The 13,494-nt window shown below is 43.5% G+C and overlaps 1 protein-coding gene across 2 annotated transcripts in view; it reads right to left on the bottom strand.

Annotated features, from left to right (window-relative positions):
- The window catches only part of PHEX (phosphate regulating endopeptidase homolog X-linked), a 206,293-nt gene extending 195,313 nt beyond the window's left edge, over window positions 1-10,980 (bottom strand). The window contains exons 1-2 of one of the 2 annotated variants that reach the window (XM_003791908.2): window positions 10,286-10,980; window positions 5,032-5,100 (exon numbers count right to left, since the gene is read on the bottom strand). In XM_003791908.2, the coding sequence (XP_003791956.1) occupies window positions 5,032-5,100; window positions 10,286-10,403 (187 nt within the window). In that variant the 5' untranslated portion in view covers window positions 10,404-10,980. The remainder of the gene's footprint in view (window positions 1-5,031; window positions 5,101-10,285) is intronic. The other variant, XM_012806412.1, reaches the window with a different exon arrangement.
- Between the last annotated feature and the right edge of the window lie 2,514 nt (window positions 10,981-13,494).

Genomic DNA, 13,494 nt, shown 5'->3' with positions numbered 1-13,494 from the left:
AGTTGGAGGTTGCTGTGAGCTGTAATGCCATGGCACACTACCCAGGGGGACAGCTTGAGGCTCTGTCTCAAAAAAAAAAAAAAAAAAAAAAAGAATAGTGTTGGCCACATTGCCATATAAATACGGTTGCCTAATAAAATATAGAATGCCCAGTGAAATTTGAATTTCTCATAAACACCTACTTTTTAGAATATGTACCAAATGTTGCAAGGCACATAGTTATACTAAAAGAAAGTAGTTATTATAGATCTGCAGTTCAAATGCAACCAAGCACGCTGTATGTTTGCATGTATGTAGCTAAACCTGGGAGCTGTATATGTAAACAATTGCTATGACAATTCCACAATCACTTATCTGAAACTCTTGAGACTAGATATGTTTCAGAGCTTATCGATTTTCAGATTATGGAAAAGAAACACATTGCATATAACCACGGGTCATACGTGTAGACCTCAGCAACGTCAGGGGAGCAACTTACTCCCCTGAAGCAAGTGCGTAAACATTTCTATAGGGAAACAGATGTACACCAAGTTGCACAGATAAGTTAGTGAACTCACACTAAGCGTTCCATCCCTTGTTGCTGAGTCTCACTATGGTCACCTTCAAAGTACTCCCCTTGAGAAGCCATGCACTGATGATAGCACCTAGTCCACCCTTCAAAGCAATTTTAGAAGTTTTTTTTGTGGAATGGTCATCAGAGCTGTCATCATAGGTCTGACAATTAAGTTCTTGAACTTATTCAAGAAAAAGTGCTTTGAAGGATAAACTAGATACATAGCTCCCCAAGGGGAGTACCTTGAAAGTGACCGCAGTGATAGTCAGTAATGAGGGATGTAGCACTTTTTCTAGGATGAGTTTGTGAACTTAATTGTCCAACCTCCTATTCTCATAAGTGGTATAAATAAAGTATAAAACAGCCTCAAAGGCCAAGTGTGGTGGCTCATGCCTATAATCCTAGCATTCTGGGAGGCCAAAGTGGGTGGATCACCGGACTCAGGAGTTCAAGACCAGCCTGAGCAAGAATGAGACCCCCATCTCTAAAACTAGCTGGGCATTGTGGAGGGTGCCTATAGTCCCAGATACTCAGGAGGCTGAGACAAAAGGATCACTTGAGTCCAAGAGTTTGAGGTTGCTGTGAGCTATGACATCATGGCACTCTACCCCAGGTGACTGAGTGAGACCTTGTCTCAAAAAAAAAAAAAAAAAAACCCACCAGCTTCACCTGCGTTAAGATCAGGTTTTGCCATCAAAGGAACTGAGGTCTGAGAGTTGAAATGCTTTCTGGCTTTGAGATTAAGAAGTGAGCATTATGAACCTGATTTACTGCTGCCACTATTATTATTTTCTTTTATTCTCACAACTAGTGTGATTAGTTAAAAATGTTATTCCCATTTTACAGATGGTGAAAGTGAGGCTCAGGGTGGTTATGTATTTAGCCCAGGATCATGGAGCTTGCAAATAGCCAGATCATGCTTCAAACCCACATCAGCTGTCTGGGCTTATTTACTATCATTAGCACACCCTTTTCTTGGTTCTCTGCAGTCTTTCTACAGCTCTTATTTTGCAAGAGGGATTAGGACAGTGGTTCTCAACCTTCCTAATGCTGCGACCCTTTAATACAGGTCCTCATGTTCTGGTGACCCCTAACCATAAAATTATTTTCATTGCTACTTCATAACTGTAATTTTGCTACTGTTATGAATCATAATGTAAATATCTGATATGCAGGATGTATTTTCATTGTTACAAACTCCCCCTAAAGGGATCGGGACCCACGGGTTGAGAACCACTAGATTAGGAGAAGACATGAAGAAGAGGAAGAAAGGAGAGTTACGGAGAGGATGCATCTCAGAAATGGTTGGCACCTGTTCAGAAATGGCCCAGAAGACGATCAAACACTTTGCTCTTCCAAACTTTTGAGCATATGTGCCCACACATGCATGGCCTCTGGTTTAAGGCCCTGGCTTGGCCACAATTCCCCTGCCATGTGTACTCAACAGCTGCTCTGCAGACCCCTGGGCACACTGAAGTTCTTATTATGCTAAAGAGCGCTGTATCCTTGGTAAGCCTTTCACCACAGAAACAGCAAAATCAATATATTTTTTCCAACATTAGAAAGCTATTCAGCAATGTGAAAATTAAAAACAGGATAGCCAGGCAAAACATATAGGCTGGCAGAAGGTGACATCACCAAATGTCAGTCTGTAAGTTCCACTCTTGCATTGCTATGATTCATAATAAAGAAACAAAACTCACGAAACAAGTGGCCTTCCATACAAAAAGTTGTCTAAACTCAAACTGAAAATTTATGAGCTCAGAAATGTCAATTTCGCACATCTACTACAACAAAAGCAGCAGGGGACATGAAGTCTAAAACTTGTCCTGACAGTCTCAACTGACACCCAGGAGAAAACCCCAGGTCAGCTGCTTAAGCTGGGCACAGGAAAGGGATCGGGAGTTCCCAGATCATTCCAGAAGAGGATCACCCCTCCAGGCATGATGTCAAAAAGGTGAAATGGTTGTCTAACCACCAGACTCTAGTAGGTCTAGTATTATGAAAAAAGAACAAAGGGTCAGGGCCAAAGAGCGTTGCCTAGCATGGCCACAAGGAAAGAGAGGAGTCACATGCACACCTGAAGCCCAGCTCTGCCACTAACTCAGGGCATGCCCCTGGGCAGTTACTTAGCCTCTAGAAGTCTATGTTTCCTCATATGAAAGTGGGAGTGCTGATAGCACCGCCCTCATGGGGCGCTTATGAAGGTTTTATGAGATGACGCCTGTAAGTCACTTAACACTTTACCTAGATAAAAATATATATATTGATCATTTAAGAATGAAACAAAAAAGAACTCCAATTAAACATCATTATCTAACCCATTACCCTTGGAGTTTATAAGCTCTTTCACCTAAGTCTTTCCTATCTCAATAAACACCACCATTCAGTCTACCCGTCACCTTCAATTCTCTGCTTTTGTTCACAGCCCATATGGAATCCTTCAGCAGGCCCTCTACCTTCTAAACCCCCTACACACTGGCCCTCCCCCTATCTTGAGTTCAAGACATTGAACTCAAGACCTCTCACCTGATTTACTAAGTCTCCTGCCTGAGCCACCTTCGTGCATTCTTGCTCCCTACGATGTCTCCTCCACCCAGAAAGACTCCCTCTAACAGAGCTCTCCAAAGAGAGCTGTTTGTAAATGCTCAGAAGATGGTATACCTCTTAAAATGCACCAGAAGCTTTTGAGGACACTTAAGGAAAACCCAAACTCACTGGCACCTGAGCCCACACCCGTCACCTGCACTCTGCTTCTCCCTCAGGCCCTACCCATTCATCAAGACCTCCGAGCTCTTTCTCTGGGGCCTTTGCCCCACCTGTCCCCCCAACCTGGCAACCCCTTGCCTCAATCTTCACACAGCAGTTCCCTTCTCATCATTCAGGGTCACCTTCAAGGTCACATCCTCAGACCTTTCCATCTAACCATCCTATGGCTTGTTACCACATTATTCTATTTTGAATATTTTAATTTTCTACATAGCACATACCACTGTTTGTCTTTATTTCCTTATTTACTTTTAAAGACAGGATCTCCCCATATTGCCCAGGCTGGGCTCAAGTGATCCTTATGCATCAGCCTCCTGAGGAGCTGGGACTACAAGAAGCATGCCACCAAGCCTAGCTGGATATTTTTCTCGGCATCAATTGCCTTATGTGATTATTGTCTGTCCTCCCATACCAGGCTCACTGCTATATGCCCAAAACCTAACTCAGCACCTGGCCTGCACAAATATTTGGTGAATTTGTTCATTAATCTCTTCTCTTAAGGTCAAGAGGAAAGTGAAAGTACCACATGCTTAACGTGTCCTGGACTTTCTCTTTAGAAAATGCACTAGCATCTCTACCCACTTAAAGAACGGAGGTGGGAGCCAGAATCCGGCTCCTAGATATCTGAGCACTAACACTGACTTGGGGGCGGGGATAGCTATGCGCGGGGTCTCCCCATCCCCCCTCCCACTTTCCCCCTATGTTCTGACCGAAAATCACAGAATGCTTTAACTTCTCTGTGACCAGCCAGGTGCGAATTCTCACCAGCAGGCTTGAACCCAAACCTGGGCCTTCGACATTCCCAGGAACTGATAAAGGTACCTAGGCTTGTTGCCAAGAACACTGAAAGAAACCAGCCCAACCCAAATCCGTTAAACCCTCACATAGACCCCATGTGTTGAGACCCTAGCTGCCGAGGTAGAGCACCCCTCTTCTCTAGCTGGCCCCCATGAGGGTATGCCACAGCACTCTACAGACGTTCCTCTAATACTTTCAACTGATCACTCTTCCATTTAATGCTTCTTCCTTTGGAATCCCAACTGGCCCCATCTTGCCATCCTATGGCTGCAAGCGTTTAGGGCACTCCCTCATGAGAACTCCACTGCCGCTGCGTTTGGGGTGACTCCAGCCATGGGTACAATGGAACAAAACACGGTGGCAAACCTGAGGCAACTTCAAGCACTCCTCCTCACTTTGGGGCACTCACTCCTACAGCCTGGTCAGCTCGAGAGAAGTTTGACTCGCTATGTGGAATAGAAGGATCCAGAGGGATTCGCGGTGTCAGCGGAAGCATGGGTTTACCAAGGACCCTGCTTCGATGCAGGCGGGCCAGGCCCACTGAGCAGAACATACACAAAGACTGCTTCAGATCAATAGGAATCTAGAGCCAGCCGCGCCATCAGAAAGCAGATGGTCTCCGCCTGCGGCTCTTAAGACGGGCCATTGAGCCTCCCAGGCCCCTTCCTGATTCCCTTATAATGATGCCTGGAATACCGCACAGCTGGTTTTTGCAAGGAAAAAGAAAACAGGAAACCTAAGCTCCACTATTTCACACCAAAACTTGAAAGTAAACTTAAAATTTCTTCAAAATTGCACTTTGTACTTGGTAAACCTCAAGCAAACAAAAGACTATAAATACCACCTGTTTTCTCTTCCACTCCGCAAGGTACTATAATTATAACTTGACACAGGATGGAAAACTGACTTACCAGCTTCGATGCATTCTGGCTTCAGGCAGTACTCCTGTTTAGCTTGGAGACTTAGGAGACCTTGACTCACTGAAAAAAAGAAAAATACGGACCAAAATAAATGACTAGCTTGTCGCAGACCAGCAGCAGGTAAACCACCCTCAGGCACACATGCAAGATATCAGTTCATCCTTCTGTGTTGATGCAAAAGTCAAGAACCCAGCTGGAGCCAGGCAGGTGGCTCACGCCTGTAATCTCAACTCTTTGAGAAGCCAAGGCAGGAAAATTGCTTGAGGCCAGAAGTTCAAGACCAGCCTGAGCAACAGGGAGACCCCACATCTACTAAAAACAGAAAAATTCTCCAGGCATTGTGCTGGGCACCTGTAGTCCTAGCTACTTGGGAAGCTGAGCTCAGGAGTTCAAGGTCACAGTCAGCTATGATCATGCCAATGCACTCTAGCCTGGACAACAAAGCAAGACCCTGTCTCAGTTTAGAAAAGAAAAGTTCTGGGTGTGGTGGCTCACACCTGTAATCTTAGCACTCTGGGAGGCCGAGGCAGGTGGATTGCTTGAGCTCAGGAGTTTAAGACCAGCCTGAGCAAGAGCGCCTGTAGCCTATAGTTCCAGCCAGCTACTTGGGAGGCTGAGGAAAGAAGATTGTTTGAATCCAAGACTTTGAGGTTGCTGTGGGCTATGACACCACAGTACTCTACTCAGGGCAACAAAGTGAAACTCTTCTCAAAAAGAAAAATAAAGTTGGCTTAACGTCACAGAACCAGACTCTAGTCACTGGCTAAGTAACCCAGGTACTCTCTTGATTTGCTCTGAAACTCAGTTCTCTTGTATGGAAGACCCGTGAGTGAGTGGGTGCTATATCAGTGCTCCTAAGAGTACAGTCCCCGGACTGGCAGCAGCAGCACATGGGGGCTCATTACAGATGCAAATTGTCAAACCCACTGCAGACCTTCTGACTCAGGCACTCTGGGCATGGGGGCCCCACTCCAGGTGATTCTGACCCACACTCAAGGCTGAGAGCCACGGGGTGAGATGATCTCTGAAGTCTCTTCCATCTCTGATTACCCCTTGGTTTCAACTTTATACTTTCACTCTTTATAACTATATCTGCATCCTAAAGATGGGAAAATTAAAACTTTTAAACTATGTCATTTAGAGTACATCAAAGCAGATGAAGAAAGCTAGCTAACGTGTGTGGCCTTCAGTGCTCTTGATCTTATCTAAACCATCCATACAGATATGGACCCAAAAAGGGAGCAAATAACATGCATATATAACTCAATCATCTAGCAAAGGAGCCATTGTCTTCCTGTCCTGGACCCCACAAACCCTCCTACCACCCTAGCTTCCAGACACATGCAGCTTTGTGGACCAAGCTTCCAGCTAATTCCAAAAAAAAAAAAAAAAAAATTAAAAACCCTCCCAAATTAAAATAGCTTTCCACCAATAACTTAATTTCCCCCATCTGTTGGGCTGGCATCATTATCTATTAATAAGTGGATTTCTGAAGAAGTAGAGAAGGGAGCCCAATTTGTCAACTCCAGTAGCACCTGGGCATTAGCAGATGTGAGTTTAAGATTTCAAAACTATTTTTGGTAGCCGAGGAAGTTCTGGAGAATTCATTCTTGCTGTTCTCTGTGGGCAGACACAAGGAATCATTCGGAGATGTGGCCATGGGGAGATGGATGGTTGGGCGTGATGGTGCCCAAGGCCCTCCATGGCAGCATCAGAAACTGTGACAACACCTATATTTCTTCGGGAGATGGAAAATTTGTAGATCATTTCCCAGCATGGCAATTGTTACTATCTATCAACCCAAATTCTAAGCGAAGACTACTTTTTCTTTGTTGTTTTCTCAGCTGTCATCTTCCAAACAGCCTTTTACCTGTGGTCTATTAAAGATTCAAGAAAACTGCCTTCAGAACAGCTCAGGCCTATTTTTAAGAAAAGAAGTTTCTTACCATAAAGGTGTGCTTTGATTTCTGTAAAAAGCAAAAAGAGTAAAAGTATATACGGGCAGCAGAAAGATCAGGGTGGAATATTCCAATACACTTGGGTGGTGGGACCATATGTTCACCAAATGTTCTTTAATGAGCATGTGTTATTTTTTTATCATGGAAAAATGAACTTTATTGTAAACAATAATAATATTTTTATCATTCTAGATAATACCTTCTTGATCCCAACCTTACTTGTGAAAGCTAATGAAATGGTTACAGATAGATTCCTTTCATGAAAAATAATTCTTGACCCAAAACCTCTAAGGAAGCAGAACTAAAACCGAAGATCTTTATCCAAGGATGAGTAAAAGGAAGACCCAACCCTTCAAGGAAGAGCACTGTATCCAGGAGGGTTTATTTTAAGACCCTATAAATAAATAAGGATCAAAAAACCCAGGTAATGTGAAGGTATAAGTGAATAAAATGGAGACAATACACATACTTTTAATATAAAAATCCAAAGCTTACTGTTTACTGTTCAGGAGCTTAAAAAGACTTAAATAGCAATTTGGTTTCTCATTTGCAATTTCTCTATAACCAGAGTGGAAATGCCTTCAGAATGGACAAGCCAATCCAGTCCGCTACAGGTTGCTGTGGCTTTTACATGTTTTAATGATGGAGCGAAATCAAAAGAAAGATAATAGTTCATGACACGTGAAAATTATATGAAATTCAAATTGCAGACTCCGTAAATGAGCTTTTCTTGGCACCCAGCCATGCGCATTGGCATACATATTGTCCATGGCTGCTCTCGGCTACGAGAGAATTAAGTAGCTGCAACAGGGGCCGTATGGCCTACAGAGCTGAAAATATTTGCTATCCAGCCCTTGACAGGAAAAGTTGCTGGCCACCGCATCTGAGAAACAGATTGTAAGGGAAGAAGGGGAGGGGAAGGAGAAGAAAGGACAGTTCTCTGAAACCACCACAAGGCCACTGGCACTCACTCTTACTGTAAAAGCACTAAAGTTTCTTCTTTTTTTTTAAGACAGAATCTCACTGTGTCACCCTGGGTAGAGTGCCATGATGTCATAGCTCACAGAAATCTCAATGCTTTGGGCTCATTCCTCTTGCCTCAGCCTCCCAGGTAGCTGGGACCACAGGCACCTGCCACAACACCCAGCTAATTGTTTTTATTCTTAGTAGAGATGGAGTGGAGACCTTGCTCAGGCTGGTCTCGAACGCCTGAGCTCAGGCCATCCACGCACCTCGGCCTCCTAAAGTGCTGGGATTACAGGCGTGAGCCACCTCACCAGGCCAGCACTGAAGTTTCTAGACTAGCCTCTGATATAAAGAAGAGGTAAGAAGGGATGCTAGAAATTACAGACATGTAACTGAAGACTGAATTTAGATGGGGGCAAAGCCAACTGGGAAGAACCTTAAGAGGCAATAACTCTAACTAGAAGAGCATTGCCTGGCAGGGTCCCTGGAGAATTTCAAAGATTTTGCTAGGTGCACGGTGGAGGGGAGTGATAGAGCCTAGGGGCAGAGAGCCAGTGGGTCGGAAATGGTGCAGAAATATTTAACAACAATGAGTCTCCCTGAACGTATACATTCAAATGGCTGCCGTCACAGAAGAAAAGCTTCTCAAACCTGTATTTACCAATGAATCCTCTGGGGATCTTTTGAAAATGCAGATTGTGAATCAGCCTGTATGGGGGAGGAGGAGCTGAAGGCCCCAAGTGATGCTGATACTGCTGGACCATGGACCACACTTTGAGAGGTGAAGATGTAAACAGGCCACACCCTGAGTTCGTTCTTATTCTCTACCATCTTCAGAGTTCCTCTTAGAGATTCAAGGTGAGAGCCAGGTTACTACTGGGCACCACTGAAAGAAGTTCTATTTTCTTTTCATGCAGGCCTCCTTATCCATAATAGCATTGCCTGGCTTGATGAATTTTACTTTGGTCTAAAAACGTTAGCACTGTTTCTAAAGAATCAATTCGTCCCAAAGAACAAAGATTTGCTGCCATGGACAGTCTTCCAACTAGTATGCCCCGGTCTCAGAATGTCAAGTTTCAGGCAGTGGTTCTCATTAAAGAGAGCACGTATTTTTACATAAACAGTAATCATTTGGATTTTAAGTTGGGGAGTATTTGTAAAAAATCTCACCTTGTAGTCACTTCCCACCTAATATGTCATCTTTTGGTACGCCCATAGAATTTTTCCTCCACTTTTGAACTTCAGCAGGGGACACTCATCTAAACCAAGTGCTGAGAAATCTCCCAACACTTTTCAAGAGCCACAAATCCAGTTGCAGGGGTAGGAGGTTCAGCTTTACCAGAAAGTAATAAGCCCACCTAATTTCCTAAATCTGCAGCCACAGAAAACATGGCAAGATGGTTTGCTCATTTTAGCAGAGTTTTCAACCACACAACCCTAAGTCTTTTAAAAGTTCAATCACTGGTTTTCCCCGGCCAAAATAAACATGGCTTCCTGCATCCTGTCTATGCACCTAGAATCTGTTAAGCATAGGGCTTGTTCCTAGGTGATGTTCAAGTGAATCAAGTATCATGGGTTTTATGAGAAAAACAACAAGAGTTCAGAAAGCTTAGCATTTTAGAACACTCCTCGCCCCCTTCCATGATACTTGATTCTTTTTTGTACTCTCATATACCCTCATCATATACACTCTCTGGGTACACCATTCTCACCAAGAGTTATTAAAATAATGGGATCATAATATCCTTCAAGTCTTAAGAGGAAAACCCGTTTTCCTTCATAATAATTCCTAAATCTAATAGAAAGGCAGAGTTAACATTGCATCTGCCCAGAGTCCCTGGATTAGAAAGGAATTGAAGGGTACCAGCAAAGGTTCAATTGAAAGGATTGATTTTGATTTTGTAAATTCAATTTCGTGATTTTTTTCCAGGCAAACATTAACAAAAGTCAAATGGAAAGAAATCCCACCATGCTTTTGATCCTAAGATAAAGTCTTTCCTCCCAAAATAAATGAAAGTGTCCGAGTCTGAATTTATAAACCCTCATTTTGCTAAACAGTTTTCTGCCCAGCGCAATTGAATCCTCTAGCCACTCGAAGCACTTAGACCCATTTTGCCTTCTGGACTATACATTTGGTACTTGGGGGTATTTATTTATTTAGCTTCCTAAGGAAAAGCCTTCTTTTTTCATTTGCACCTTTGATAGAAACTAAAGAGGTACCACCTCCTAACACAAGCAAATAGCCACATGCCCGCATTATGCCAAGTTTTGCTAGGATAAAGCACATGCCCAGTTCCCCTGGCCTCCAGTGTTCCACTTACCTAGAAAGAGGATCGTGCCCAGCACCAGGGTGCCACCGATGAACACAACCAGGGCAATCCGAGTGCCCCTGTTGGCTGTCTTTCCAGTCTCAACGCTGCTCCCTGTTTCTGCTTCCATCAGAAGGGCCGGAAAGAACACTGGAGAAGAAAGTCACTTTTCGTGGTTTAGTAGCTGGTCTCAAGAGTCTGTTAGGTGTTGACATCCAAGGCTCTCTTGCACTGCTAATGGACAGCTTAAAAAATTCCCGTCAGGGAATCTCCCCTTGCCACCCTTTCTCAAATAATTCTTCACAATGAAATTTGTAAAACCAAAAATATTGGTTGCCTTGGCTTTCCCCCTGACTAGACAAAACAAACAGTGGTTGCTTTATCTTGGTGCTCCCCCTCAGCAAAGTCCCTCTCAACTGAGGGTTTGGCAGGCTCTTCTCTCAAGCGTTCCGAGTATACATGTTTTACTATGTTGCTGAACAGATGTTTTAGCTATTTAAATGTATAGTCACTTGGGGAGGAAAAAAACAATTGTTTTATCAAAACTGGATTCTCGTCAAACTGCCCCAAACCATGATAAGTTAGGTGGCGAGGATTCGCCGGACCCACTGCAAGCTCTCAATTAATCATGTGTTTCTGTTGTAGTAATCATTCAGCTTGCTTGAATTGTCTTCATCAAAGATATTCTTTCAGTGTGTGAGTTCCTTTTTAAAGCCTTCTAAGAGTTCCTAGGATATCCTGGAGCATTTTATTTTAGGAACTGTGTGTATGATAGCATGTGCCAAAAATCAGAGTCATAGTCCAGTGCAGTGCAAAGTAGCAATTAAGACAACCTACAGAGGCTGATGGTTTGGACTGGAACTTTTTCTTAAGGAAGAAGAAACAGCACTTCCTCTTTGTGGTGCTAAGAATTGTACAAAAAACAGCTGAGTGTATGAATTAAGCTGATTAGCAACCACAAAAGATACGGTGACAGACTTTTCCCTTGCGTGGTTTGGTGACAAGTGGACCCGTGTATTTCGTCCTTTACTTCCACTTGAAGCAACCAAAGGTTAGTATGTTGTTGTGTTTACAGAAAGCATCCATCTCAGCAGATTCCCCAGGATGAATTCAAAGGCGATTGGTTCTCTGGGAAAGACTGATTGATGATGGGGTCTTGATTCCTTTGATTAAAATAATGATTAAATTACAAAAATGTGCTTTCTTCATGAGAAAGAGCAACTGATATTCCAGTGCTACTGCTAAAATAATACAGATTTTATTTTATTTTTGCCCGAAGCTGGGTTTGAACCCGCCACCTCTGGCATATGGGGCCGGCGCCCTACTCCTTTGAGCCATAGGTGCCACCATGATACAGATTTTATTATCTAATGATATAGACATTAACTGGCAACACAGTTACTACCTACCTGGTTTCACTTTGCTGGAGGTCATAAAGCAGTGGGTGTGGGGAATTCGACTACATCTAGAAACCAGTAGAACAATTTTCTCAATACAAAATTTGTATGCACGGCTTTGGGGGTTGCATCAGATCCGAGCAGGTGCTGAGGAGTTCAGGATAACATGGCCACATGCTTGTGGTCGTATCTGGCTAATCGTGGTCAGACTTTAAGTCCTTAGCATGAAATTCTCCCAGGTTTGGGGGCTTATTCCATACTAACCTTACTTTCTGCTCATTTCATGTTGCCCGGAGATCAAAAGCACATAAGTCTTTGTCCAAGTTATGACATCATGGTATGTTATAGCTATCCTGTGCTCCTTGGCTGTTGATGTTATTTTGTTGTTTTTCTTTTTTCTGTAACACATCTTTTTTTTTCCAGACAGAGTCTCACTTGGTCACCCTCAGTAGGGTGCCATGGCCTCATAGCTCATGGCAACCTCAAACTCTTGGGCTCCAGCAATCCTCCTGCCTCAGCCTCCTGAGTAGCTGGGACTACAGGTGCCTACCACAATGCCTGGCTATATTTTAGAGATGGGGTCTCCCATTTGGTCTGGTCTGGCTAGTCTGGAACTCCTGAGCTCAAGCAATCCACCAGCCTTGGCCTCCCAGAGTGCTGGGATTACAGCATGAGATACCTTGCCTGTCTATTCCATAACACATCTTAGCAGACCACTGACCCCTAGCTTGGGACTCTTCAAAGAGTCTTGGACTTGACTCCATAATATATACTAAATACTATATTCCATGTAGTCAGGAACCATTTCTGTCACATTCAATGCTGCAGCCCCAGAATTGACAGTTTCTGTCCCATCACAGTGAAGGAAGAAACAGGAGCAATCAAAATCATCCAAGTTAGCTCTAGCCACGTACTCTTAAAAAGCAGTTTCAGAACTCCAGACAGTAGTGTCTTGGGGGGTCTTTCAGTCTCCTAACTCCTTCTAAATGCTCAACTGATAACTACACTTCATATAAGCATAGCACATTTGTGTTAACCTCATGGCAAACCCATATACTTGATAACAAATGTATTTTTAACTCTGTTTTGCAAATGAGGGCACCGAACCCAAGGAATGGCCTCGGGTGACATGGGAAAATCAGAAATAGAAAGATGTGGAGGTAGGATCATTGCTAAAGACCGTGTGACTACAAGTTTGACAAAGCTTCTTGGGAACAGGGGAGAGGACAGCCACCGAAGCACGACACCAGGGCCCACTTCTTTCCTCTTTCCTTCCTCCTCCAAATCTCCTCGTACGTTTCAGGGTCCTGACTGCCATGTGATGATGGCTGCGGGAGCCAGCTGGAGTAAGTAGCCTTTGCCTACCTTGGAGTAGCAACTCCCCCAGAAGTGTAGGCAATCTGTGAATTCCCCTGACGTTATACCTATCCATCACCTACTGATGGGATTCATTCCTGAACATTCAGCTGCTGAGTGAAAACCCATGAAATAAAACAACTTTTCCATTAATTGTAATAGCAACACCACAATACATTCTAACCCAAATTAATTTACACATACACAGAAAAATGCATTAATTGAACAATGTAAACAAGTCTCTAAAATTCATAAACAATTTCAAGTAGTTGAAAATAAATATAGTTTGTCCATATAATGTAACGAAGATTTCTTTCACTCACCAAAGGAATAAAGGAAGACGTAAGAGTGGGTGAGATTGGGTGGCACCTGTGGTTCAAGCGGCTAAGGCGCCAGCCACATACACCAGAGCTGGCGGGTTCGAATCCAACCCAGGCCTGCCAAACAATACCAACTACAACCAAAAAA

The sequence above is a fragment of the Otolemur garnettii genome, unplaced genomic scaffold, assembly GCF_000181295.1.
Source record: "Otolemur garnettii isolate 467f Iridium unplaced genomic scaffold, OtoGar3 scaffold00051, whole genome shotgun sequence".
NCBI lineage: Eukaryota > Metazoa > Chordata > Mammalia > Primates > Galagidae > Otolemur > Otolemur garnettii.
Note: the sequence above shows the minus strand (reverse complement) of the source record. Positions and strands in the feature narration are given on the sequence as shown.